Genomic DNA, 23,130 nt, shown 5'->3' on the forward strand with positions numbered 1-23,130 from the left:
AAATTCAAGACCAGGCCAGGCCAGACCGCAGGTTTCAATGGGACACCCCGGCTGGGAAATACGGGCGGCGGGTAGGGCCAAGGGTCGAGCGAGATCAGGACGTGACCGGGCTGGGTTGGCAGCGAGCAGGCGTATGGCTGCCGGGGAAGCTTAGAGGAGGGTATCCAACTGTGGGAATGACGTCGTAGCAACGCCGGTCACTGCTGTTTTTTCTCTGCTTCTTCCCGGTGTCTTTGCTAGCGGCGCCACGGCTAGCGGGTCTTGGCTTTTAGGTGCAACTTGTAAGGCACTCTGGGCGGGTCCCTTCGTCCCAGCATGCATCGACACCACCAGAAAATGGAATGAACGACAGAGACAGAGTGACAGCACGGACGGGACGAGTGCTGGCTAGTCCTCGTGGGCCGTTGATATTGCAGTGAGCAGCCCCGGTCCACGCCATTTTTATTTTCTTTCCCTTTCGGCCTGTTGCAGTTGTGTTATGGGTCAGACACTGCGTCGTCAATCTCAGGTACTCTCCGTGTCCCAAGGAATCGTCTAAACGAGGTCGTTTACCCCTTAAACTCCAGCACTGCCTCCAAGGAACCCGGTTAGTCGGCCGGTGGGTTGATCCCGCAGGCGGATGCGACCCATACACAGCTGAAAATGGGATCATCACGGCCTACGGCGGTTACTAAGAGAATGGATGACTGGCAAAGGCAAGCCGGCCACGCAGACACTAGCTGTGTGAACTGTGATTCCAATAGGTGGGTAGAACCGCTTTCTGTGCCTCACCATCGCAGCGTCCCTGTCCGGAGCTCCCCTTACCCGCCCCGTTCTGCTTTGCTCCCCGGCCCAAGAGAATAGAAAAAAGGTATTGACAATTTGTGGCTGCTCAGGCCCAGCCAGGTCTCGGCCCCCCGATCCAATGCTCAGAGACTAGGTACGGAGTAATCAGTCACGAACAGTTTTTAACACCCTGGTAGCACCCTGGGTGATCAACCCGCCCAGAATCCCAGCAAACCCAATGTCTTGATTCGAACAATCGAAATGAGGATGGGCGGCAAGCGCGAGCCTAAAAACCTTTTCCTGATCGTCTTTACATTGTTTACCATTTCTTCCAGCTTGTGTTGGGTTTCTTCCAGAAGGCCATTCTGCACACGCGTCCGCCTCGCCGCGCCGGCACAGGAGCCGGCGATCGCCAGGGATATAGGTCCCTTATTGTATCCCCCACCCTCTTCACCCTCAGTCATCCCCCCCTCCATTCTTCGCCGCAGCCACGGCCGCAGATTCAGACGCAGGACCGGCAGGAGGCGGCAAGTAAGAGGCGTGCTACCCTGTCGTTCGACCCGTATCCTTCGCTGTTGTTGTTTTTTTACAACATGCGGCGGTGCCGGCGATGCTGGCCTGCCCTGTCCAGCTGCCGAACCATGTCCACCAAGCTCCCGGCAAATCCCCAGCGATCCTCGCAGCAGCTTCCGGTGAGGTGGGTCCTAACGATGGGGCTCTGGGCCCATAAATGGAGTCCCTCTGGCCTGGTTTCTTGCCATGGCTGCACAAGTGGGACTTGGCTGCACCGCACGGCCACGGGTCTGGTCACCCCCAGCTGCGGCGTGTCTGGGCCACCCCAGGAAACCGAGCCGAGTACACAAAATTATGTCATAGGCAACGGCCACGCACTCTGCACTCCGTTGCTGGCGCACATTGGCAGCGGCGCCGGGCAAAAGACTAATTCTTCTCGTGTGATGTGCAAATGACCGCCTCTGCCGTCCGTGACAAAACCACCGGGTATCTGCTGCTTTCTTCCCTCCTCTAGCGTGCTCTTAGTCGTAGACGGTGTTGCTCGGGATCGTCATCCAACCTCGCGAGTCATCATCCCCCAACGTCGTCCTTCGTCCGATCACCGTTTTGGCTCCCGTCTCCCGGCTCTCGTTCAACTCAATTCTTACTCCGGGTGGCATTCAGTGGCCACTGCGTCTTCCTACCCTCCCGCCGCGAATACAAACAACCCATCTCTGCCCGGCCCTCAACATCAGTCCCGAGGCTCGTACCAGTCTCTTCGTTGCCGATAGAAATCAAAGTCCTCGCAAGAGGCTGCTTTGCCCAGCATGACAGGACGTCTTCTTTCCCTCTCCTTGGGGCTGTTGTCCCTCATCGTGACCCCGGCCATGGCTCAGGATCTCAGCACGAGCAGCATCACTCTCTCCAACACCGACGATGTGACTTTTTTGACAGGAACCAAGACCGTTTCCATCACCCAGCCTAGGACCCCAACAGGACCTTACGCGACCTACACCTCGAGAATCACGCTCGGAAATGGCGACACCTCGACAATGACCGGGACCATGACGGTCACCGGCAATATCACGCAGACGACCACCAATTCCGTCGGCCAATCCGTCGTCATCATCTCTGGCGAGACCTCCACCATGACCATGACCGGCAACTCCTCGCAGACCACGACATCGGCTGCCGGCCCGACCAACACGCAGCCGTGCAACAACTACGTCGAATTTTGCGACAGGAAATACAGCAACATCACCGAGATCGGGTGCCACAACTCCCCCTTCGTGCGCCCCGGCAACTCGGCCTCCAACCAGGCGCTTGACGTTACGAACCAGCTCAACGACGGCGTCCGTTTCCTCCAGGCCCAGATCCAATGGCCAACGAACGGCACGGTACCGCATTTCTGCCACTCTTCTTGCGATATTCTCGATGGTAAGCTTCCCCTGCCCACCAACTTACAGGACCCACGACTAACACGCTGCAGTTGGCCCCATTACCGAATGGCTCACAACTGTCCGCGAATGGGTGGCCGCCCATCCTTACGATGTCGTGACAATCCTCCTCGGCAACGGCAACTATTCCACGCCAGACCTGTACGCCCCCTTCATCGAGTCCACCGGCATCCTCCAGTACGCCTACGAGCCCCCGTTCCTTCCCATGACCCTGGACGACTGGCCGACCCTTTCCGAGATGATCCTCCGCGGCAAGCGCGTCGTCATGTTCCTGGACTACATGGCGGACCAGCAGAAGTTCCCCTGGCTCCTCGACCAGTTCTCCCAGATGTGGGAGAGCCCCTTCGACCCCATGGACCGCGCCTTCCCCTGCACCGTCCAGCGCCCCCCTGACCTGGCCGACGATGCCGCCCGTAACCGCCTATACCTGCTGAACCACAACCTCAACGCCGAGTACAACATCTTCGGCGCCTCGATCCTCGTCCCGGCCGTCTCCCTGCTGAACGTGACGAACAACGTTACCGGATACGGCTCACTTGGCGTCGGTGCCCAGCAGTGCACTCAGGACTGGGGCCGCCCGCCCAAGATCCTGAACGTCGACTACTACAACTACGGCGGATACCCGGGATCCGTGTTCGAGGTGCAGGCGAAGATGAACAATGTCACGTATACGCGTGAGTGCTGTGGCAAGGTGGCCAGCGCGTCGCCCGCGGGGCCGGCTGCCTCGGCACTGGTGATGATTGTGGCCTTTGCCTGCGCCCTGCTGCTGGTTTGAGCAGCTGCTACTAATGTCTTTTGGTATTTGGATTAATGATGATAAAGCATGCCGGGCGTTTGGAGGCGGTTATACATAGACGGAAAACATGGGCTTGTGGATATTCAATCTCTATAGAGTTGTCGGTTTTGTACCTACCAACGCGGACAAATAACGGAAGTACTATTCGGTACATAGACTTTACAGCGCATGAAGGCTTATGCAAGCAATTGAGCACAATGTTTAAACGCCATTCTTATGATGTGCTGTGAGAGATGGGTTTGGCTTGCTCGCCAAACGATGACTGGGTTCTCGGGCAAGGGTGAGAACTCTGCCTGTGGTCTGTTCTGCTCTCCAGCTCGTCAATCTCAAATACAGCCGCCATGTTCAAGGAAACGCCGCGGACCATAAATCAGATGGCCTACGACTTTATATGCTACTTGCGGTACTCGACTTACGTAGCTGCCGTGGCAATATTGCCATATCAGTGGGCGTAGGAGGCTCAACAAGTGTCCTCTTTTATCCATCACCTGTTCTTGGGGCCAGAGTCTGGCAGCAACGAGACTGCCATGTGTTTCGATGAGTTTTTGGGAGACAGTATCTCACATAACCCATTCACCAGCCAGTCTGGCGACGCCGCTCATCAGAAACGGTCTTCCAAAGGGTTGGCCCATCCAACCTCACGGCTAACCAACCCAATCAGGTTGCAGACCGCCAAGAGAGCCAACATTCTCACACGCACTGCCGCCGAATTTCTATACCTGTAACGTGGAGTCCGTGTATTCATCCATGCATGCTTGGGCATGAATTGCTCCGGGCCCGGGGATGACAATTCCAAACCACCAGCCCAGTGGAACCAGGGCCTTTCGTCCAATGGACGTGAAGGGACGACTATAAGAACAAAAGCAAAAGGTGCTTTTCTTGTTTTACCGTCTTAGTAACAGACATTCCATGTTGTATATGACACACTACTCGCCTCGAGCCATGTCAACCACTTGTCAAACGGATGTAGACGGGGAACAAGCGGGAAAAAACCAGACACTGGGAGAGAAGAAATTCGTCCTTTGGAAATAGAGGTGGTCGTGATTCCCAGCAAAGTCGTCGATGGCGTTGGTTTGGGCTAGCAATCAATGCGTACCCAGATGATTCCTTACTTTCTGTCCCCCAACCCTCTCTCGCGTGGTTTGAAGAAAATGTGTAGTAACTCGGTGGTTATTGGACCTAACATGGACTTGTATAAAAGTACTGTCTTTCGTCGTCATGTCGTAGGTGCGGTCGCTAAACAATGTTCGAGACGCGAGGAACCGAATCTCCGATTGCCTCTGGGGGCTCACCACGTCAAGTTCGGCTTCATCTCTGGAGTTTACGGCTCCTTCGGGGTCAGTCTGCGAGCGAATGTGCTCATAACCCCGCCCTTAACTTCGACCCCGAAACAATGAATCATGCTCTGGCTGCGTATTGCCATTGTCCGCCACGAGCCGCCACGTCTTGTGTCTCTCGCCAGGGCCCATTGGACGAAAGCTCTGCCTCATCTGTGCTTTGGTCAATGGCCAGATCCTTCCATGGGTAGACTTCCGGTCGAGGTAGAAGATTGCCAGGAACCATTTATATGCTTTAATATAGACCATAGCACCACTCTCTGTGACATATCTAGCTGCCACCTAGTGGACTGCTGCTCTCGGATATTCGCGATCGTTTCGCCCAGTGTTCTCGAATTTTATAGTCTATCGAAGGAAACCTCGCTCACTTGCTACGTCGATGGGCCAGGGAGCCAATTTTTGACCTGGAAGAAGTGGAAGGACTCCCTTGGCACGACAACAGTTCATAGACAATGGATACAGTTTCAGAAGAAGTTGAAATGCAATGCTACAAGCTCATTGCCGGCGTTGTACCCGCCGACGGCCGAGGCGCTGCTGTGAGAAAGAAGACGTTGTCGTAAATCTTAGGTGATGAGGCAATTACAGTAGCCACATGATTTTGATCATATGGAGCGTGATAATGATGCTGGATATTCTCGGCCGGGCAACCCTATATGTAATTCTGTTGAGAACTCGCGGCAGCCAGGTGGGGGCTCGTTTCCGTGGTCTTATCAACCTCGCGCATAGCCAACAATCCAAAGGCTCCGGCTCAAAGGTAGTGATGATGGTGTTGCTGCATGTGGGAATCATGGACTTGTATGTATATAAATGGGCCGTGTCGACCGAGATTGTTGTTCCGTTGCCGACTTGACAATGACATGGGAACCGAAAGCCCCTCCTTCACTGTGAACTCCAAGGCCAAATATTGGCAAAGCATATCCTGTCGAAGGACGACACCAATCGCCATCGACACTGGGAAATGAGAAACCCCAAGGAATGGGGTATTTCTTGACAATGCCTATTTGGTGTTGCACCATTGGCTCAACATGCTCACTCAACTTACCAAGTTTGAGTTCTGACATAAATACTTAACTTGACATGTTTACTTACTTACAACCATGAATCTAGAGCCGGTCTCGACAGCAAACAGCTAGGAGTGATTGGTATTTTCTGAATGCTCTAGAATGAGCGATGGAAAAAAACCAAAGAGCATGATGTACAAAAAAAAATTGTCCATCGTACAAGTTCTGTTGTGGACGAAGGAAAAAAGATGTGATCAGTGGGAGGCTTGAACTCCCGGCCTTGGCATTACACAACATTTCAGATGAAATATTAGTACCACGCTCTAACCAACTGAGCTAACCGACCCGCTTGGAAGCTTGTTGTTGAAGTAAGTCGGAAAAGTGCGGCTCATATGGCCAAAGCCCGAAGCAAGCCGGGCGTCGGGTCGGGGCCCGCTATTCGGTCCTCTAAGGTAGGTACCTAGTGTACAATGAGCTCCAGGTGGGAGTTGAGAAGCAGGAAAAGTTGCGTCTTGGTCCTTTTGAATCCGAACGTAGATGCAGTTTACCGATGGAGACGTGACACCTCTGACATTGGGGCGGCCCTGGACGGCTGCGAATATGGGGGAAACCTAGCATTGAGGACTGAGACATCGGAGGGTGACATGAAGTCACCAGGCAAGTTACGAGCTGAAGCGACTCCCGTCCGCAGACCAGAAAGCCCAACAGTTCAGCTGGTTGATGGCTTTGTAAGCAGGCTTCGGTAGAGAAAAGTATGTGGCATCCACGTCAGGTGCTATTTCTTTGATAAAGGTCAGGCGGTCAGCCTCACATCCAGCGAGAGTCATGTGGAGGAACGGCGCCCCGGCCCCGAATTCCGCTTGTTCACGGGGAAGTGTACCAGGGATACTTGGTCCCATGAATCTGCTTCGAACGTCATGTCAATCCGCAACGAAGGCGACCGCATAGTTATCACGAATCTAGTGGAGTTTTCGCAGAGGCACCGGTCGTCTATCGAGTGATCCATTCGGGCGGCAGATACGGTTCGTATCAAGTTTTGCCAAGGCCTTGCGACTTTGTCGACTTTGGCAAGGAATCCGGTTCTGAGGGCTGAATATAGCCCAGACATGCATACTAATAATAATACCCGCAGCGCAAGCCATGCGCCAGCTCCTCGCCCAGCCAGTCAGCGATTGAGACGGCGTGCAGCAGCGCTGCAAGCCAGCGTCAGATCAGGACCAGCGGCTCGGGGGCGACGCCGACTATCGAATGCCCTGCAGCTTGATTGCAGCAAGCTGTGGTCTGTGGTGTGCGCGTCCCATCCTATGGGGCCTCCCCACTCCCAGCACATGGCCTAATCTGGATGAGGACCGACACGGGGTATAGGGACGACCAGAGGCATGCCGGCCAAAAGGTGGGAACTGCTCGCGTTGGCCCCTACCGTTGGTCCTTCATACAAGAGGGCGCAGGCCTCGCTCGCATTCCCAGAGAGCAATTCGGCCATGGCCCTAAGACGGCCGAATAAAAGGGACTTTAGTCAATATATATACAAGACCTGAAACGCTGGAGTCTGCGGAACCGAGCAGGACAAGATGCGTCGTCTGGCGCAGCACCAGCACCAGCAGCAGGAACAAAGGGTGCCCTTTTTGTCTCACCTCTCACCTCCCGTCCCCCTCAGCCTTACGCCGGATCCCCTGGAGACAGGCGTCCCGTCCCTTACATTGCTTGCCCCAAGGTACCTACCAGCACACCTACCGGTACCTCCCAAGGTCTGTCACTTATTTGGTGGTTGTGCTACCATTACCAAGGTGGGGCCCCCGGCCTGAACTCCTCTGAAGACGTCCCGTTCCCTGCGCCTGGGCCAATTGGACCTCCACCACGAAAGCGCGTCCCCAGCAGCCCTACAACCTCTACACTCAGCTGCCCCGTCCCGATCTGTCATTGTTCGATTTCCACATCTCGTTTCCCCCTTATTCTCCGTTAGCTGCCTGGGCAACAAAAGGACCGAGATGCCTATCCATGGTTGATCGCGCTTGTTCCCTTCTTCCTCTTTTCTCCCATCTTTCGCTCGCTTCCTACTACCCTGCAACTCGATCGTTTTTGTTTCTAGACTTAGACCGGCCTGGCGATCCTGTTCCACCGTCCGTGAACCTCAGCGCCCCCGTTTTTTTACTGAGGAAATATACCAGCGCCGGTACAGACAAACGCCCTCGTGACATGAGAACGCCATAGACAATGGCGCAAAATGGAGGCTTCGGCGCTTCCTATCGACCTCCCGACGCGCCCGAATCAAGACCACCACTTGCTCATCGTATTTCGAACTTGACCGAGGTCGGCGACTTCGACCACTACCCTCCCGATGTACCCTCTGGTTCGCTGCGTGGGAGGGACTCCCTGGTCTCGCTGGAGTCCTACTCGAACCACACCGCACCATCACTGTACGAATCAGACGAACTCAACCGTCGACCCTCGACAACATCATCATGGTCTGCGCCTTTTTCCTATACCGGCGCTGCCGGGTACGAGTCTCTATCGCCAACCTCGGCTGCACCCTCGAGGATGACCTCCAAAGCCAGCCGCAAGGTTGGGCGCGCGCCTTCGCGACGCGGCCAGGAGACAATTCCCGAGGAGGAGCACGGCCTCTCTCTCCTGCGCTCTGCCGCACCCATCGGCCAGTCGTCGCACTACAATACGGTACCGGACGACGAGCCCGTCTTCGACGTAACCGCCTCGCTTGGTCCGGTGGGCTTCCAAGACGAAGCCTTCCTCAAAAGACTGCAGGAGCAGGAGGCAAGCGGCCACCTCACTGGCGGTCTCGGGGCGGGGTTCAAGCCGGACACCACGATCAAGGGCGAGGAACTCCTGTCATCGCCCCCGGCACCCAAAAGGTCCCTCACGCGATCTTTCACTCGCCGCCAGAAGCTGAGTCGCACAGCGACAATCAAGGATCTCGGCCAAGATGAGGCCAATAAGAGAGGAGAGGTAATCGAGGTAATCATAGAAGACCCGGCAGAGGTAAATCAGGTCGACCTCAGCGTGGTTGCGGGACCGAGCATTGCCGGCGACGACGGCATAAACATGCGCCAGGCCACCTTCCCCGTCAACAAGAACAGGAAGACGCAGATCTTCTACCCGCAGCCCAACTGGAAGCCTTTCTCGATGAGGTGGCCCTATCTCACCGCCCTGATCGGCCTGTCCATTGGCCTAGCCGTCATGGTGGAGTTCCTCTACCAAAGATCACGGACTTACCCGCTGCTCAAGTTCCAGTTCCCGTCCGAGGTCTCGGGGGTTGAGTACTTCGCCGTCAAATTCCTCCCGACAATCCTCGCCGTCACCTACGGCGTGCTGTGGCAGGTCACCGACTTTGAGGTCAAACGCCTGGAGGCATATTATCAGCTCTCCAAAGAGGGGGGCGCACTTGCAGCCGAGTCGATCAACGTCGACTACGTGACCAGTCTCAGCTGGCTCCGGCCCATTCGAGCCATCAAGCTGCGGCACTTTGCCGTCGCCGCGTCGTCCATTGCGACATCCCTGGCTGTGTCTCTGGTGCCGACGTTCGGTGCTGCGTCCTTTATTCTTTTTCCTGACCGGCAGACACGGCTTGCACATCCCGAAGGCGACAAGGAAATCCGTTGCCATGCGGTTTGGTCGAGGCTGCTTTCCTCGACCCTGTGTATATGCGCATTCTGCGGCTGCATTCTCTTTTACATCCTCGAGAGAAGGAGATCCGGTCTGCTGGCCGATGTCAAGGGCATCGCAGGCCTCGCGTCCATGGCTGTCGTCAGCCACATTCTCGTGGACTTTGCAGACCTCGACGTCGTGAGCCACCGTGACATCCATGCCAAACTGAAGCACCATCGCTACGTTCTTCGCAACGCATCGCTGGCGCCCGACGACGAGAATCCTGTCTCCTCGCAGGACACTGACAAGTATCACGACGACCACCTGTCGCAGAACCCCCATCCGCGTTCGCTGCGTCTTGGCGGATTCCTGCCGTTCGTCATCGGCATCGTCCTCTTCCTGGGCTTCATCCCGGTATTCCTGTTCTCCCCCGCCAGCATCATCACGAACAAAGCACCGTGGGTGGTGACTTCGTTGGCCGTCTGCATCAAGCTAGGCTGGGGCGGTCTGGAGACAGACATGCGTATGATGGAACCGTATTACATCCTGTCCAAAAGGCATTCCTCGTCCAAGACACTCACCCTGGACTACACCGCCATGCCGTTTGGCCTCATGCCGTTTCGGGCCTTTCTCAACGGCCACCTCCTGATGTTCTTGGTCGGCTTCGGGAGTATGATGGCCGAGGTATTGACGGTTCTGCTGACCAGCCTTGCGACGGTAGTGGGCACCGAGTTTCTTGGTGCGGCCTACTCGCCGCCCGAGCGGCCCGGCGACCCCAATTTTGACGGCATCAACGCGGGGCAGGAGACTGTCATGTCGTTTTGGGTCTCGTATGGCATGGCCAGCTTCATCCTGCTGTACATGGGCGTCGTCGCCACGATTGTGTTCCTTCGGCGCCGGCACCCGTTCCTGCCGCGGCAGCCCAACACCATCTCGTCTCACCTAGCCTTCATCCACCAGAGCAAGATGATTTACGACTTCGTCAACACGTCGAAGCTGAGCAACGCGGGCATGGTGCGCCATCTCGAACAGCTGGGCAAGACGTACGGGCTAGGCTGGTTCGAGGGCCGCGACGGGCAGACGCACTGCGGCGTGGACCAGGAGGACCTGCTTGGCTACTACAAGCACGGCATGGACTTCCAGGGCACGAACAAGCCGTGGAACCAGCAGTGGGATTCGTACGATTGAGAGAGGGAGGAGGGAGGGTGAAAGAGGCAGGTAGCGTCCACCGTGACTCCCGTCCACCAGAAGGGAATGCAAAGGGAGTGCGGATGGCGCGGGGGTTTGGGGTTGTGAGGTCAGGGGGCGGGCGGGGGAGCGCGCATTTCGTTTAAACTGCTGCCTGGAGATGAATCGCATATACGCGCATCGAGGCACCGGAAGGAGGCGTTCTTACAAGCGGTTCATCGGGGGGAGGGAAACAATGGGAGTTCATGGCTAAACGTGGACATTTGGTTTTCTGGGAAGGCCGGCGCGGGGGGGTAGAGGGGGATTCCTCTCGGAGGGAGAGAGAGAGCATTGTCATCATTCTTAAAGGCCTTTTTATTTTTTTTATGGTTTTTTGGCTGCATTCGGTAGGCATGGGATAAAAACCTTCATGGTCTAGATTGTAGGAATACTCGGCTTCGGCCTCTTGCGCCAAATGCGTCGGGCCTACCAGACGAAGAGAGCAAATCTAATCACATCCGTTCAAAGCTGTCCAGACAATTGCAAAAAGGGAGGGGCAAGAAACTACAAGGTCGCGAAAAGAGGCGCCCGTTTGCCCCCATCGATCCCGCGTTAGCGGGCGGGAGTGGCTCGCCATCCTTTCTGGACAATGGGTGGTGGTGGTGGTACAAGGAGCGGGTGATGTTGATGTCGCGAGGGTGGTGTTCAACGGGCAACTACGGTGCGTCAAACCCAATTCCTGGCCACCCACCGTGGGGAATTCTGTCTTTCCTTTTTATTATTTTATTATTTTATTATTTTATTTCATCTATTTTTTACCTTTTCTGAAGAGACGCGGGGCGGGAAGGGAAGGGAGGGGGGGTGTGACGGCTTTGACATCACTCTGCGGTAGAACTACAACCGCATCCCTGCTTTTTTGCGGTTGCTAAAAATGAACAACAACAAAGCCCTGGCCTTGGCCTCCTCTTGCCCAGAACGACCCGATCATGCGGCGATGGACGTGCGGGGGGAAGGGAGGCGACAACAAGAGATCGGATTACGGATGCCATACGAGAGTTTGTACAGCAACGGGCAGGGCTGCTGCTGCTGCTGCTGCTGAATATGCGCGAAACTTGGGACGCAGGCGGGCCATCTATCTGCGGGCCTGGGACGGGCGTGCGAGAATACATAGTAGGTGCTTTCCCGCGAGCCGGCGTGTTCCCTGGACCGAGGGCGCAGGTCGGGCATAAATTAAGGTTGTCAATAAATGAGGGTGTAATTGTGAGGTGGGAATTGTCTGAGAAAATTACCGCTGCCTGTGGGAGGATTGGAGGTTGCGAGGTGAAGTCAATAATGGACATGCATTGTGGAATTCTAGACACGAGAACGAGGGAGAAGGGGAAGAGAAGAAACGAAGGGGAAAAAAAGGGAGCCACCGCCGGACCGAGAAGTCAAAAGGAAATGCAAAACACCTCGGCGGTAGCTCATGCAAGGAGGGTTTTCAAAGGCATGCGTGCCACTCGGGTGTGATGGGCGGGTATGAAATCCTCGTACCATGGGCAGTTGCGACTGTGGGTAGATTATGTTCCCACATTGTTTATCCTGTTGCTAGTGCAGGCAAACGATTGGAGATGGACCCGGGAGGATTTGCCCTTCAGCATAACAGGACCTGGAGCACGCGTTGCGGTGGGCATCTGGGAATTTGAAAATGTGGGCTTGCGGAGAGGGAGACGGGCTGTTTCTGAAGGATGTTTGATGTGCGCTCGTCTAGAACCCGGAACGTCGAGACGAATGGTGGCGATGCACGGATGATCCGCGTCTCAAAGAGAAAAAAGAGAGGAGCGAGGGACTGTGCGAGGGAGGGCGAACCGGGTGGGAGAGAGGAGGGGGGAAAGCCCGTACCTGGCATGGCTTGGGGAGCGTTACAATTGGGGCTCTCGATGCGGCAAGTCTCCAGAAGCGGTACAGAGTAGTGAAAACACAGCCACCTCGCCCAGGCGTCAATTGGAATTGAGCAAAGTTAGGATTTTCGCTCACTAAGGGATCCTGTAACAACGGGCCAGCAGTTCCCCAGGCCAAAACATTGGACGTTGCTTGGTAGCCCCGTGGCGCATCGCATCGTGACGTATCGTGGCAGCATGTCACTCGGCTCGGTGTGCCGCGGTGAGTGAGAAGGGAAAACCATGGTGCTGCCGGATGTGTTGCAGGACGAGGATCGATGAGGACGGACGGCGGCATCTCTCAAATCCGTCCCATACTCCTCATCTCTGGGAGCGTCCGATTGACGATTCCGCCTTGCCACCGCCTTGCGGCGACCAGGCCAATTTTAGACGTCTCAGGCGCGTGGTTCCCTTTCTCTCATTCATGACCCCGGCAGGGTTAAATCTCGTTGGAACGAGACCACGCAAGCCGGGGAATGCATTGGTGACGTCGAGCCTGTTCAGTGGGCATGGGGCATGGGAAACACCACTGAAGGGTCGCACTCGCTCACTCGCTCACTCCCGGCTGTCGGGTGTTCAGGTGTGAGGGCGCAAGCGGCCCCGGCAAGGCATGGTTTGCTGGAGCAATGCGTACGTATGCATGCCCGCCATGTCCTAGACTCGTAGGCTTTTTGGGGATGAGGAAGCGTGGCAGTGCAAGAGAGTCAAGATGACAGAAGAACAATAGTTGAAATGAGTTGTGGGTTGGTCGCTTTCTCTGGTCTGGTCTAGTGGTCTCTGGTGTCTGGCCTGGGGCCTGGGCGGCGCCCAAACACTCATTGTCGCGGAGGTGCTTGAGATGAGGGCGGGCGAGGAACATGCCAATGGCGTTTCCATGAATCCGTTTGACTTTGGGTTGCCGTAGAGGCTTTGGCCTTGGAAGTCTTGGAACGGGTCTTGGAGGGGTCTTGGAAACCTAGGGGGCCCGGGTTAGGAACGAAAAATTGGGCTTTGTTTGCTGGCAACCGCGTGAGAAAGGGGACGGGGAAGAGACTAGAGGGGATGACGAATTGGCGATGGACCGGCGCGGACAGCAATGACTGTGCGCCAGTCGGCGATGCGGTGGACAGGGAGGGGTAGCGGGCTTTGGGGAAAAGGCGAGGTCGTGACCCGAGTCAATCAGCAGTCAGTCCCGTCTGCGGCGCGGCGAGCCCTGGAATAGGAAATCAGAAAGAATGGGAGTACAAAAGGCGGGAGGCGGGAAGGAAGATCAGACGGAGAGGTAGCCTTGGACGAATGAGTGAGTAACCTTGGAGGCCTTGGCCATGCCATGCAGATGGAAATTCGGATGGCGGTACTCTGGAGGTTTGAATGACGCTATGATTGCGGTAGTCCGCCGTGTGCGCCGAAGATCCTGTCTGTGTTGAAGTTTGTTGTTACCGTTGACACATGGCCGTATTGGCGAGAATATGGCCACTGGCATCGGACCGGGGCGATGACAGTCAAACGTCGCCAGACCAGACACATGTTGGTTTGCTGGAGAGTCCATGTCAAAATGCGATTGGAGGCGTCGTATAGAGGCAATCCGCAATCCGCATCGGCATGTTGTTTCTCTTACTGAGCACCCAGCAGACCTCGTAATTGACAATGCGCACCTACCTACCCGATGGTCTGCTGCCACTTCTCTGTGTTTGTGTGTGTGTATATGTGTGTGCGGCCGTGTTGGCCCGGCACGCCTTGGCTGATTTGTACAGTGACAGCAACTTAGATTACCTTGTTTGTACATGTATGTATGGTGCATGTTTGTCTGGACCGTACCTGACCAGTTTACGCGCCAAAAAACTCGTGTCTCTGTTAGGGAAAATACGAGCTGAGTCGAGCATTGGTGCAGGAGTACGGCTTAGATACTTACAGTAAGCAGCAATATCCCGTGCTGACGCATGTACCTCCGCTGTTGCCGGGTCGTATTCATCCAGCCTCGCCCAAGCTTGCATATCAGGCGGTACTTCTCCCGCCTTCCATTGGGCGCGTGTTCGCTCCTTCCCACCCCAGGCCGAGCCCTGCCAACGAACGCCAACTTACTGGGTGCTAATCCAGCGCACCCGCACCAAAGATTGAAATTACGCAGCCCAGGCCGGCACCACCCCGTACCGTCGTTACCCCTGTCCCCAATACTATCCACATCCACTAGGCGATCCACGGGATTCCTGCTGTCTGTCGCTCCCTCCCACGCCCACTTCCACCACCCCCGTATTTGGCCCTTGCCCGGTTTCCCTGACTTCGAACCACCTGCAGCGAGCAGTGCCTCCTTTCATCACTCCTCCTTCCCCATCCACCTTCGCTTGGCGATCCCCTTCCCTTCCTCTCCCTTCCTTTCCCATTTCCTTGCTACGTACAAACAACAAAATCACCAAACCCACCCTGCCCATCTCCCCCGTCGAGAATCACGACCAACGACTAATCGACGACGACACGACTAACGCTTCTGTCGACGCCTTCGAGAGGGACGTCTCCCCAAATCCTCGACCGTTCGCTTCGTTTCTTTGTGGAATAGGGGGCTTCAGGACCGCACCGCGCCAACCGTCACTCGTCGGCAGATAACCTTCGCTAGCACCATTCCCCTGCCACGAAAAAGCCACCTCCCTGCGACGCATCTCCTTGGGCTTTTCATCACATCGACCGCATCAATCTCTTCGCTTCTACTCCATCTTCCTTCTGTCACCACCCTCCCACCCCGTCTGGAACGATCGGAACCTTATGACATTCTCGACCTAGACGGCTTCGACCCCCCCTTCACCTTCGCCCTCTTCGACGACTATCAAGCGCCCTCGAGCCGGCCACTTCGCACTCACCCGCACAGTAACGACAGTCAACCCCAATTACGATGCGGTTGTCATTCGCGAAGCCGTTGCTTCTGCTCGGCTCTCTCGCCGCCTACCTCACCACCCCCGTTTTCGCCGCCGAGCAGTTGTTGCAGTCAAACTCGCTCAACACCTGCCAGGATGACTCGAGTTTCACGGCCAGTTTGTTCAACGTCGTCTTCACCCCCAGCAATGGAAGTGCCGCCATCAACATCGTCGCCGTTTCCTCTGTCCAGGGCAGCATCGTCTTCGACATCGCTATTTCTGTGTACGGCTATGAGTTCATGAGACGGACTGTTGACCCTTGCAGCATCAACCTCGCCGGTCTTTGCCCCATGACCGCAGGAAAGATCACCATGAACTTCAACCTTCCCGTCGGTGACGAAGCCGTTAGCCAGATTCCCGGAATCGCCTACAACATCCCCGATCTCGATGCTACTGTCCGCGTTTTCGTCAATTTGACGGACACCAGCGAGAGTGTTGCTTGTGTCGAGGCTGACATTTCCAATGGAAAGACTGTGGACCTGATCGGTGTCAAGTGGGCTACCGCCATCATCGCCGGCTTGGGTCTGATTTCATCCGCCGTCATTTCTGGTCTCGGCCACTCCAACACTGCTGCTCACGTTGCTGCCAACACTCTTTCCCTCTTCGGCTACTTCCAGTCGCAGGCCATTGTGGGTCTTACCGGCGTTCATTTGCCCCCCATTGTCCAATCGTGGACCCAGGACTTTGTGTGGTCTATGGGTATCATCCGTGTCCAGTTCATGCAGGACATCTTCACTTGGTACCAGCGGGCCACCGGCGGGACACCGGCGACCCTGCTCAACTCATTGACGACCACCTCCGTTCAAGTCGAGAAGCGTTCTTTGGATTGGGCCATGTCTGCTGCCAGGATGGCTAAGCGTGGTATCGCTGTCGGTGTTTCTTCTATCGCCAAGAGGGCCAACATTCAGCTGTCCTCTGGCAGCTACATCGTCTTCGGCATCCAGCGAGTTGCCTTCCGAGCCAAGATCGAGTCCACCAATCTGTTCATGACTGGTTTGTCGTTCTTCTGCGTCTTCGTCATCTTCACTGTCCTCGGGGTTGTCGCCTTCAAGGGATTCTGCGAGTTGGCTGTCAAACAGAAGTGGATGAAGAGCGAAAAGTTCCTCGAGTTCCGCAACGGCTGGTTCACCGTCCTGAAGGGTATCCTCTTCCGCTTGACCTTGATTGGTTTCCCCCAGATGACCATTCTTTGCCTGTGGGAGTTTACCCAGATCGACTCCGCCGCTGAGGTCGTGCTTGCCGTCTTCTTCCTTTTCGGTATGGCTCTTACCCTCGGTTGGGCCGCCTTCAAGGTCATCCGGATCGCCCGCCGCTCCGTTGCCATGCACCGAAACCCGGCCTACATCCTCTTCTCGGACCCGCAGGCCATCAACAAGTGGGGCTTCCTCTACGTTCAGTTCCGCGCTTCGGCCTACTACTTCATTGTTCCTGTTCTTGGCTACACCGTTGTCAAGGGCATGTTCGTTGCCTTTGCCCAGCGCAGTGGAACCGTTCAAGCCATTGCCTTCGTCATCATCGAGGCCGGAGCCTTGATCTGCGCCAGCGTCCTCCGGCCCTGGATGGACAAGAGCACCAACTCGTTCAACATCGCTATTTGCGTCATGAACTTCCTCAATGCCATTTTCCTGCTCATCTTCTCGGACGTTTTCGGCGCCCCGGCTCTGGTCAATGGCATCGTCGGCGTTGTCCTGTTCATCGCTAACGCGGCCTTCGCCTTGATCCTCCTGCTTCTCGTCATTATTAGCAGCACTTTGATCTTCTTCCGCAAGAACCCCGACGCTCGCTACCAGTTCATGGCTGATGACCGCGCCTCGTTTATGAAGTCCCAGACTCAGCTCAACACCACGACCGAGTTGGATGCCTTGGCCGCGACTGCCAGAGGCGACAAGGCGCATTACAACAAGGGACTTGACCTTGACGACGACAATGACTCCATCTCATCCGACTCCATGCGTCGTCGGACGGACCCCTCTGCCGTTGCTCTGCCGCAGTCAGCCGCGCAGTCCGCGGCACAGTCTCAGCACTCTCTGCAAAGACCTGCCGCCCAAGGCAACGGCCAGGCGCCCCACTCACCAGTGGACCCATCGGTGCCTCTCTTCCCGGCCGACAACCGCAACCCTTACGGACAGGCCCCGATGCGATCCCCGAGTCCTTACAACGGCTCCGGGTCGACCCTCGCTGCCAACAACTACCGGCAACAAAACAACTCCAGCCCTGCACAGTTCAGGTCACAGAACAATGCGAGGTAAGAACTCTCGAATCAAGAATAACAGTGTGTCATCAACTAACTCGTACCATCAGCCCCTGGCAACGAGGAGCCGGATATGACCACTAGATATGACTTAACATGACATTTAACCGTTTTGACGGAAAATACCGCCCGGTCTAGGAGAAGTCTTGGTCACAAAAAAAAATTGACAAGTCGTCTGGTAGCATACCGGTCATCCCAAACATGTGGGTGCACTCTCAGTTTCATGAGAGGTTTCGACAACTCGACACGGCCAGTTCAATAATAATGTGCCAGGCGTGGGGAGGAGACGTGGGCCTTGGCCTTGAGAGTTATGACGAGCATCACACCATAGACGGAATGGTATTTTCTTTCATTTTCCTTGCTTCATCTTTTTGTTCCACTTTTAAACTCTTGTCTCTGGCATTGAGGACGGCGTCCCGAGATCACGGCGTTGATTGTTGTTTATACGGGTCGCCGGGCACGCCAATCAGGGCGGTTGCTGCGCTGTACTGGATTTTCACTTTGTAAATAGCTGCGGTCGATTGGGAAAAGGTCCCACATCGACAAGCGGCGGCAGCAGGACGCTGGACTGGGGAAAGGGGTTCAAAAAAGGCTAACATCAGGGCGGAGAAGACCATGACACCCCCTCCTTGCTCGGGTCTGGTTGGTCAGGATGCTCACTCTGATGAGGAAAAGAAAACAACCACAAAATAGCTAATGGATCCCTGTGTAACCAACTCTCGTGCTCGTCTCTGAGTGAAGAATACCTCGGCTAATGCGAAGCTAACCATGCAAAGACGACTTGTCTCGCAGTCCTCCCAAATGGGCAATCCGGTAGTAGTAGGGGCTTGGCAATCTCAACCTTGTTCTTCAGCTGTCGTGTGCCGTGCGATGTGAGGGGGGTGGGGGGTTAAAGCAGCCTACGAGGGGGTTAGGGCAGAAGGAAGAAGACAAGGTCGAAATATGTCTCTGGTCTTTGGTCGATTGGATGTTCCGGACTGATCAAGACCGGGGGAGCGAGATATTGGATGTTGGAAGTAAGTATATCGGATGATCCGCCAAGGCACTACGTCCGTACCGGAGGGACCGGGGAATAGATATTCGGGCCCGGAGTGGTAGGGGAGGGGAGCAGGGGTGAGTGAGTGGTAGGGGGGGAGGGAACGCACGGGCTGAAAGGTGTTGTGGGGAAGGAGAGACACACGACACACACATACGGGGGAGGAAAGAGGAAGTGCGGAGCAGAGAGTCGCGGAGCTTTCCTGTCGGGGCATGCGAGAGACAACCTGTGCGGCCTAGCACGGTTCCGGGGGAAAGCAGACGACCCGCGTCTCCTTTGTTCTCCCCCGTGTAACGGTCATTGATTCCTGATGGACGAGGCATGAGTGGTTGATCGTCGCCCTCCCCACCTCTTTCTTTCCATCTTGAAAAAGCTGGAAGAAGGAGGGGGAGAGATAGGGCGTGACGGGAGCCCTGCGTGATGGACGAATGCTCAAAGGGTGGGTATGGAGAGGACGAGAGGGGGAAGGAGGGGGGGGGGGATCTCTCCCATATCTCGAGACCTTTCTAGAGGCATCGGGAGGAACTGGGCTTCCGGGGTCCATGTTCGACCGTCGGATATCGCAACCCCCGATGCATGCGGGCCGCCGGTCTGTTCCCAACGCATCTTGGCATCACGACGTTGAAAAAGAAACTGTCGCCTGTGTTCACGGGCCACAGAAAGGCGATGATGGCGAGCGGTGCACGGAATAATCAGATGGAGCTATCTCCAACTTGGTATCGACAGGCGAGAGTGGGGTGTGCTTGCGTGGGAAAGCAAGGGGAGGGGTGGTGGAGGAGGCTACCTCGAGGTAGGTCTAGGACGGTTGTGACAGTCCCTCGTTACCCGATGGAAGGAAAGGACGCTTCGGATGCGGAGCCTACAAGCTTGTTTACTGGGGATCAGGCGCATTACAAATCGAGTTGGGTGGGGGAGATGCGGTTGACGGCGGCGGGAAGAGAGAGAGAGAGGCTTACACGGTTGCTTGGCCTCAGCACACGGCCCAGAAGTGGTAGGGCTTGTGGCGCGGGTGGGGTTACTGCCCGTGGCCTGGCTTTTGTTATGAGGTCTCGCAAGGCTTCACATGCAGCTTCACCTTGGCTTGGCGTCTCTCCCGGGACGGTTGGTGCTGTCCCCTCGAATAGGCACCGCCATGGTTTTGCGTGGCGCTTCTCGGCAGTTCGAGCGGTGATGGCAAGGCTTGCTGCAGGGTGCTGCTTGAGGTTCCGGCGTCGAGGCGCCGTTGACTCGGGGGTCGAGGCGTCGCTTGACACATCACCTTGCCGGGAGAGTCTGGACAGGAGTTGGTAGGTTGTTACGTGAGCCGGCGTTGATTTGGGTTCAAGACTGTGTTGACATGGCGGGTTCGGGCGGGACAGCTGAAGATATCGCGGTGATTCCCAGTGTGGGGTCGGATTAGGCTTCTCGGGGTGCCTGTGCCTGTCTTCTTGGGACAGCTCGGGATATTTCGAGAGTCCGTCCCTGACAGCTGCCGGGTTAGCACAAGCACCAGGCCCACGGAGCCTCAGCTGCTGCCGCTGCCGCTTAGAGGGTCCCGGCTGGTATCTGCTTATCACGGAAGATCTCCGGGCGTTCCTTTACTTATCAGTAGGTTAACCCAGCTGCTGGGTATCGCTCCATCATGAGGGGGCCACTAGACGGGCGCTGATGGGTGAAGGTGCGGGCTAGCAATAAACGCGTCGTGTGGGTGAGGGTCCCGAAGCCACTTGACGTCGAGCCCGCAGCCCGCTAGTTGTGGATATCACGGACATTCTGAGCGGAGAGAAACGGCCTCCTCCAAGAGCTGTTGTGCCGCAAGGACCACTGTGCTGAATAACCAACCATGTTTGCCTGAGTAAGACGATGCTGGGCCGGGTTGTCCGAGTAGTCAGGTCTGGAGTGGAGGATAAACTGTGGCTCGTGTGTAAATGGCTGCCGCCACTTGTCGGCAAGATGGTGAAGAAAGGGGATAGGGCACGGAGCAACCTACGGACTAATATGTCCGGCATGGTAGGCGGCCGCTGTCATGACGGCGGGGGCTGAGGCTCGGCGTGGGAGGGCTGCCAAAAGCCAGGACGGGGCTGCCATCGACCAAACTAGCTCAAGCTGGCGGCTGGCAGGCTGACAGGCTGGCTCCAGATTTGCCTGCCATGAATGAGTGTGGTGTAGAACAGCCCGACAGCTTTGGATCGGGGGCGTGAGACATGCTGCTGGGCTGGCCGAGGAACGACGGAGCGAGACAGTCTGTTTTCGTCCGGATTTGGCAGCGGTGGCTTTTGAGGTTAAGGATTCCAGAGCTAACAAAGCCAACGAAATCACCAAAAGCTGTCTCTGTGGAGGACATGTCATTGGCCAAAAAACGAGATCTGGAAGGCGCTTGGCCACATGAAGGCAAATGACGAGACACATCATCCTTTTTCCGTGCGAGATGCTGCTCTAGATGGACGAGTAGTTTGGCTGACATACAACTGACGGAGCATTATGATTGCTGGATGCTGATCATGTTTGACCATGATGGGTGGTCAGGGTGTGCTAACCAGCGACTGGGTGAACGACAGCGATGATCTCGGATCGTGAAGCCTGCTGGGATAGTAGAGGGGCTCGAAGCGGAGATTGATGGCTATCCTACCTCATCTGTTCCCGTTTGGGAAGGAATATGACGGTATCGTGGGTGCATATGGCTCACATTGCATCAAGATGCCACATTCTCTCTGTACGTCTATCTGTACGCCTCTCTGGCTGGCTGGCTGGCTGGGTTGACCAACCAATGTAGCTAAGACATCTTCAACAAAACGTGGTTTGCCCCCCCGGCTCATTGGATATGGCATTCCGCAGTTCCTTTGACTTCTATCAAGCTCTGTCAGCTAGCGCCTTGCATCATTACTCAGTCTTCTAGACAGGACGCATTGCACTGACAATTTCTGGGAGGGCTCGAGGCTGCGCGGGTAGCGGTGCGCGGCTCTCCGGGAAAGGGTCTCGATTCTTTGGGACGGGGTGAGCGAGGTGAGGCTCGCAGTGCCAAAGAAGGCCGAGATCTCTCGGGGTTTGTTGCTACCCCATACCGGGGTTTGACTTGGCCTCCTCCTCTTGCTGCTTCCGGCGCAGGGCTCAGTATCTCGCTTCGGCGGCTGCGGCTGGGCATATGCGTCGGTTAGTCCCCCGCGTCGCGGTTATGCGTGGCCAGGCCCTATGCAGGTACCGTACCTGCCGAGACAGTCGTACGAAGATGGGAGGCTGTGTCTCGCCCGCGGATGTAGGCGGTACCTGCATCCGGGTAAGGGACCAGACGTTGCGGATGGGTCTGAGGAGGGACGAAGGGGGCTTGATAGAGTCGAGACGCAGCGCGGCTGCGGCGTACGGCCGTGGATAGGACGGCGGAGCAGAGCAACGTTTCCGGGAGGGCGTGAAAAGGACAACTAGTTGGCGGAGGGGTCCAGACACAACCAGACTTGTACGATTTGGGCAATTCCTGCGAGTTTGCGCCCCCGACTAGCTAGATCACGATGGAGGGGAGGAGTGAAGGAGGGAAGAGAGAGGATGAAAGACAGGCGAGAGTGGATTTCCATAGTGAGACATTGATACGCGAGCCTGCTCGCGCCTGCCCCCCCTCCCCCGTCATGCCTCCTGGCACCTTTCAGTTTTGAGTTTGGGGTGACAGGCGGATAGCCGGGACAGACGTCGATGAGCTGCGAGATTCTGCAACGGGGATCTTGCACTAGCTCCCCGCCCACACACCCCCTTCCCTTGCCCAAGGCTTGCCCAGGCAGGCAGACCAACAGATGGACAAGCGAGCTTGTGGCTGCCCTCCCCCACCCACTGCCAGTAGAGCGAGAGAGATGGGCGTAAATGTGGATGAAGAGTGATCAGGGAAGAGCGAGAGGTAAGGCTTAGCTGCGAGTCCGGGGGGGAGGCCTGGCTGAGGGTGGACACGAAAGCCAAGTCCTTGGTAGGACACAGAGCAGAAGAGCTATCTGTTTGCGGCGATTCGACTTTTAAGAACATATCAAGTCCAGCACGGGACGCCCGCACCTCATCTACACACCCCCTCCCTCCCCCCTCCTCTAACTCCACTCATCCGGTGTCATTTACCAAGCGTCGATGCCCGCCAAGGCCGCGCGTTGGGGGCCTGGACTTTGCAGTGCTTTTGGCAAATTGCGCTGCTGGCCCATCCTCATCGTCGGATGTTGGTCTGTGTTGACTCCCGAAAGGTTCACTTACCTTCCCTCCCAAGCCATCGTCCGGCCGAGTGCAGGACGGATAAGGCGGGATTGCACAGACTAGTCGAGTAGAGGGAAAAAAAGGGAACCCCCCCCTCCCCTCCCCTCCCCTCCCCCTCCCGCCTGGCCCTGGCGCTCTGTCCGAGCGCTCTGTCAGGCGTAGATCGGCTAACGGCTGGTTGGACGACGGACAATGTAGTGCGTTATAGTACACCACGAGAGGCTGCC

General features: G+C 56.3%; 3 protein-coding genes across 3 annotated transcripts; all 3 read left to right on the forward strand.

Annotated features, from left to right (window-relative positions):
* Positions 1-2,084: 2,084 nt before the first annotated feature.
* On the forward strand, positions 2,085-3,489 carry EsH8_V_000545 (PLC-like phosphodiesterase; the record flags this gene model as incomplete). Its single annotated transcript, XM_083273061.1, has 2 exons — positions 2,085-2,694; positions 2,747-3,489. 2 exons carry the CDS (start codon positions 2,085-2,087, stop codon positions 3,487-3,489), a joined length of 1,353 nt encoding a protein of 450 aa, XP_083125776.1.
* A 4,573-nt stretch (positions 3,490-8,062) lies between these two features.
* Positions 8,063-10,636, forward strand: EsH8_V_000546 (DUF3433 domain-containing protein; the record flags this gene model as incomplete). The annotated part of the gene is made up of 1 exon (XM_083273062.1): positions 8,063-10,636. The coding sequence occupies one exon, from the start codon at positions 8,063-8,065 to the stop codon at positions 10,634-10,636; it is 2,574 nt and encodes an 857-aa protein (XP_083125777.1).
* A 4,761-nt stretch (positions 10,637-15,397) lies between these two features.
* On the forward strand, positions 15,398-17,754 carry EsH8_V_000547 (transient receptor potential ion channel family protein; the record flags this gene model as incomplete). Its single annotated transcript, XM_083273063.1, has 2 exons — positions 15,398-17,664; positions 17,721-17,754. 2 exons carry the CDS (start codon positions 15,398-15,400, stop codon positions 17,752-17,754), a joined length of 2,301 nt encoding a protein of 766 aa, XP_083125778.1.
* Between the last annotated feature and the right edge of the window lie 5,376 nt (positions 17,755-23,130).

The sequence above is a fragment of the Colletotrichum jinshuiense genome, chromosome 5 (genome assembly GCF_051148585.1).
Source record: "Colletotrichum jinshuiense chromosome 5, complete sequence".
In the NCBI taxonomy this organism is placed as follows: domain Eukaryota; kingdom Fungi; phylum Ascomycota; class Sordariomycetes; order Glomerellales; family Glomerellaceae; genus Colletotrichum; species Colletotrichum jinshuiense.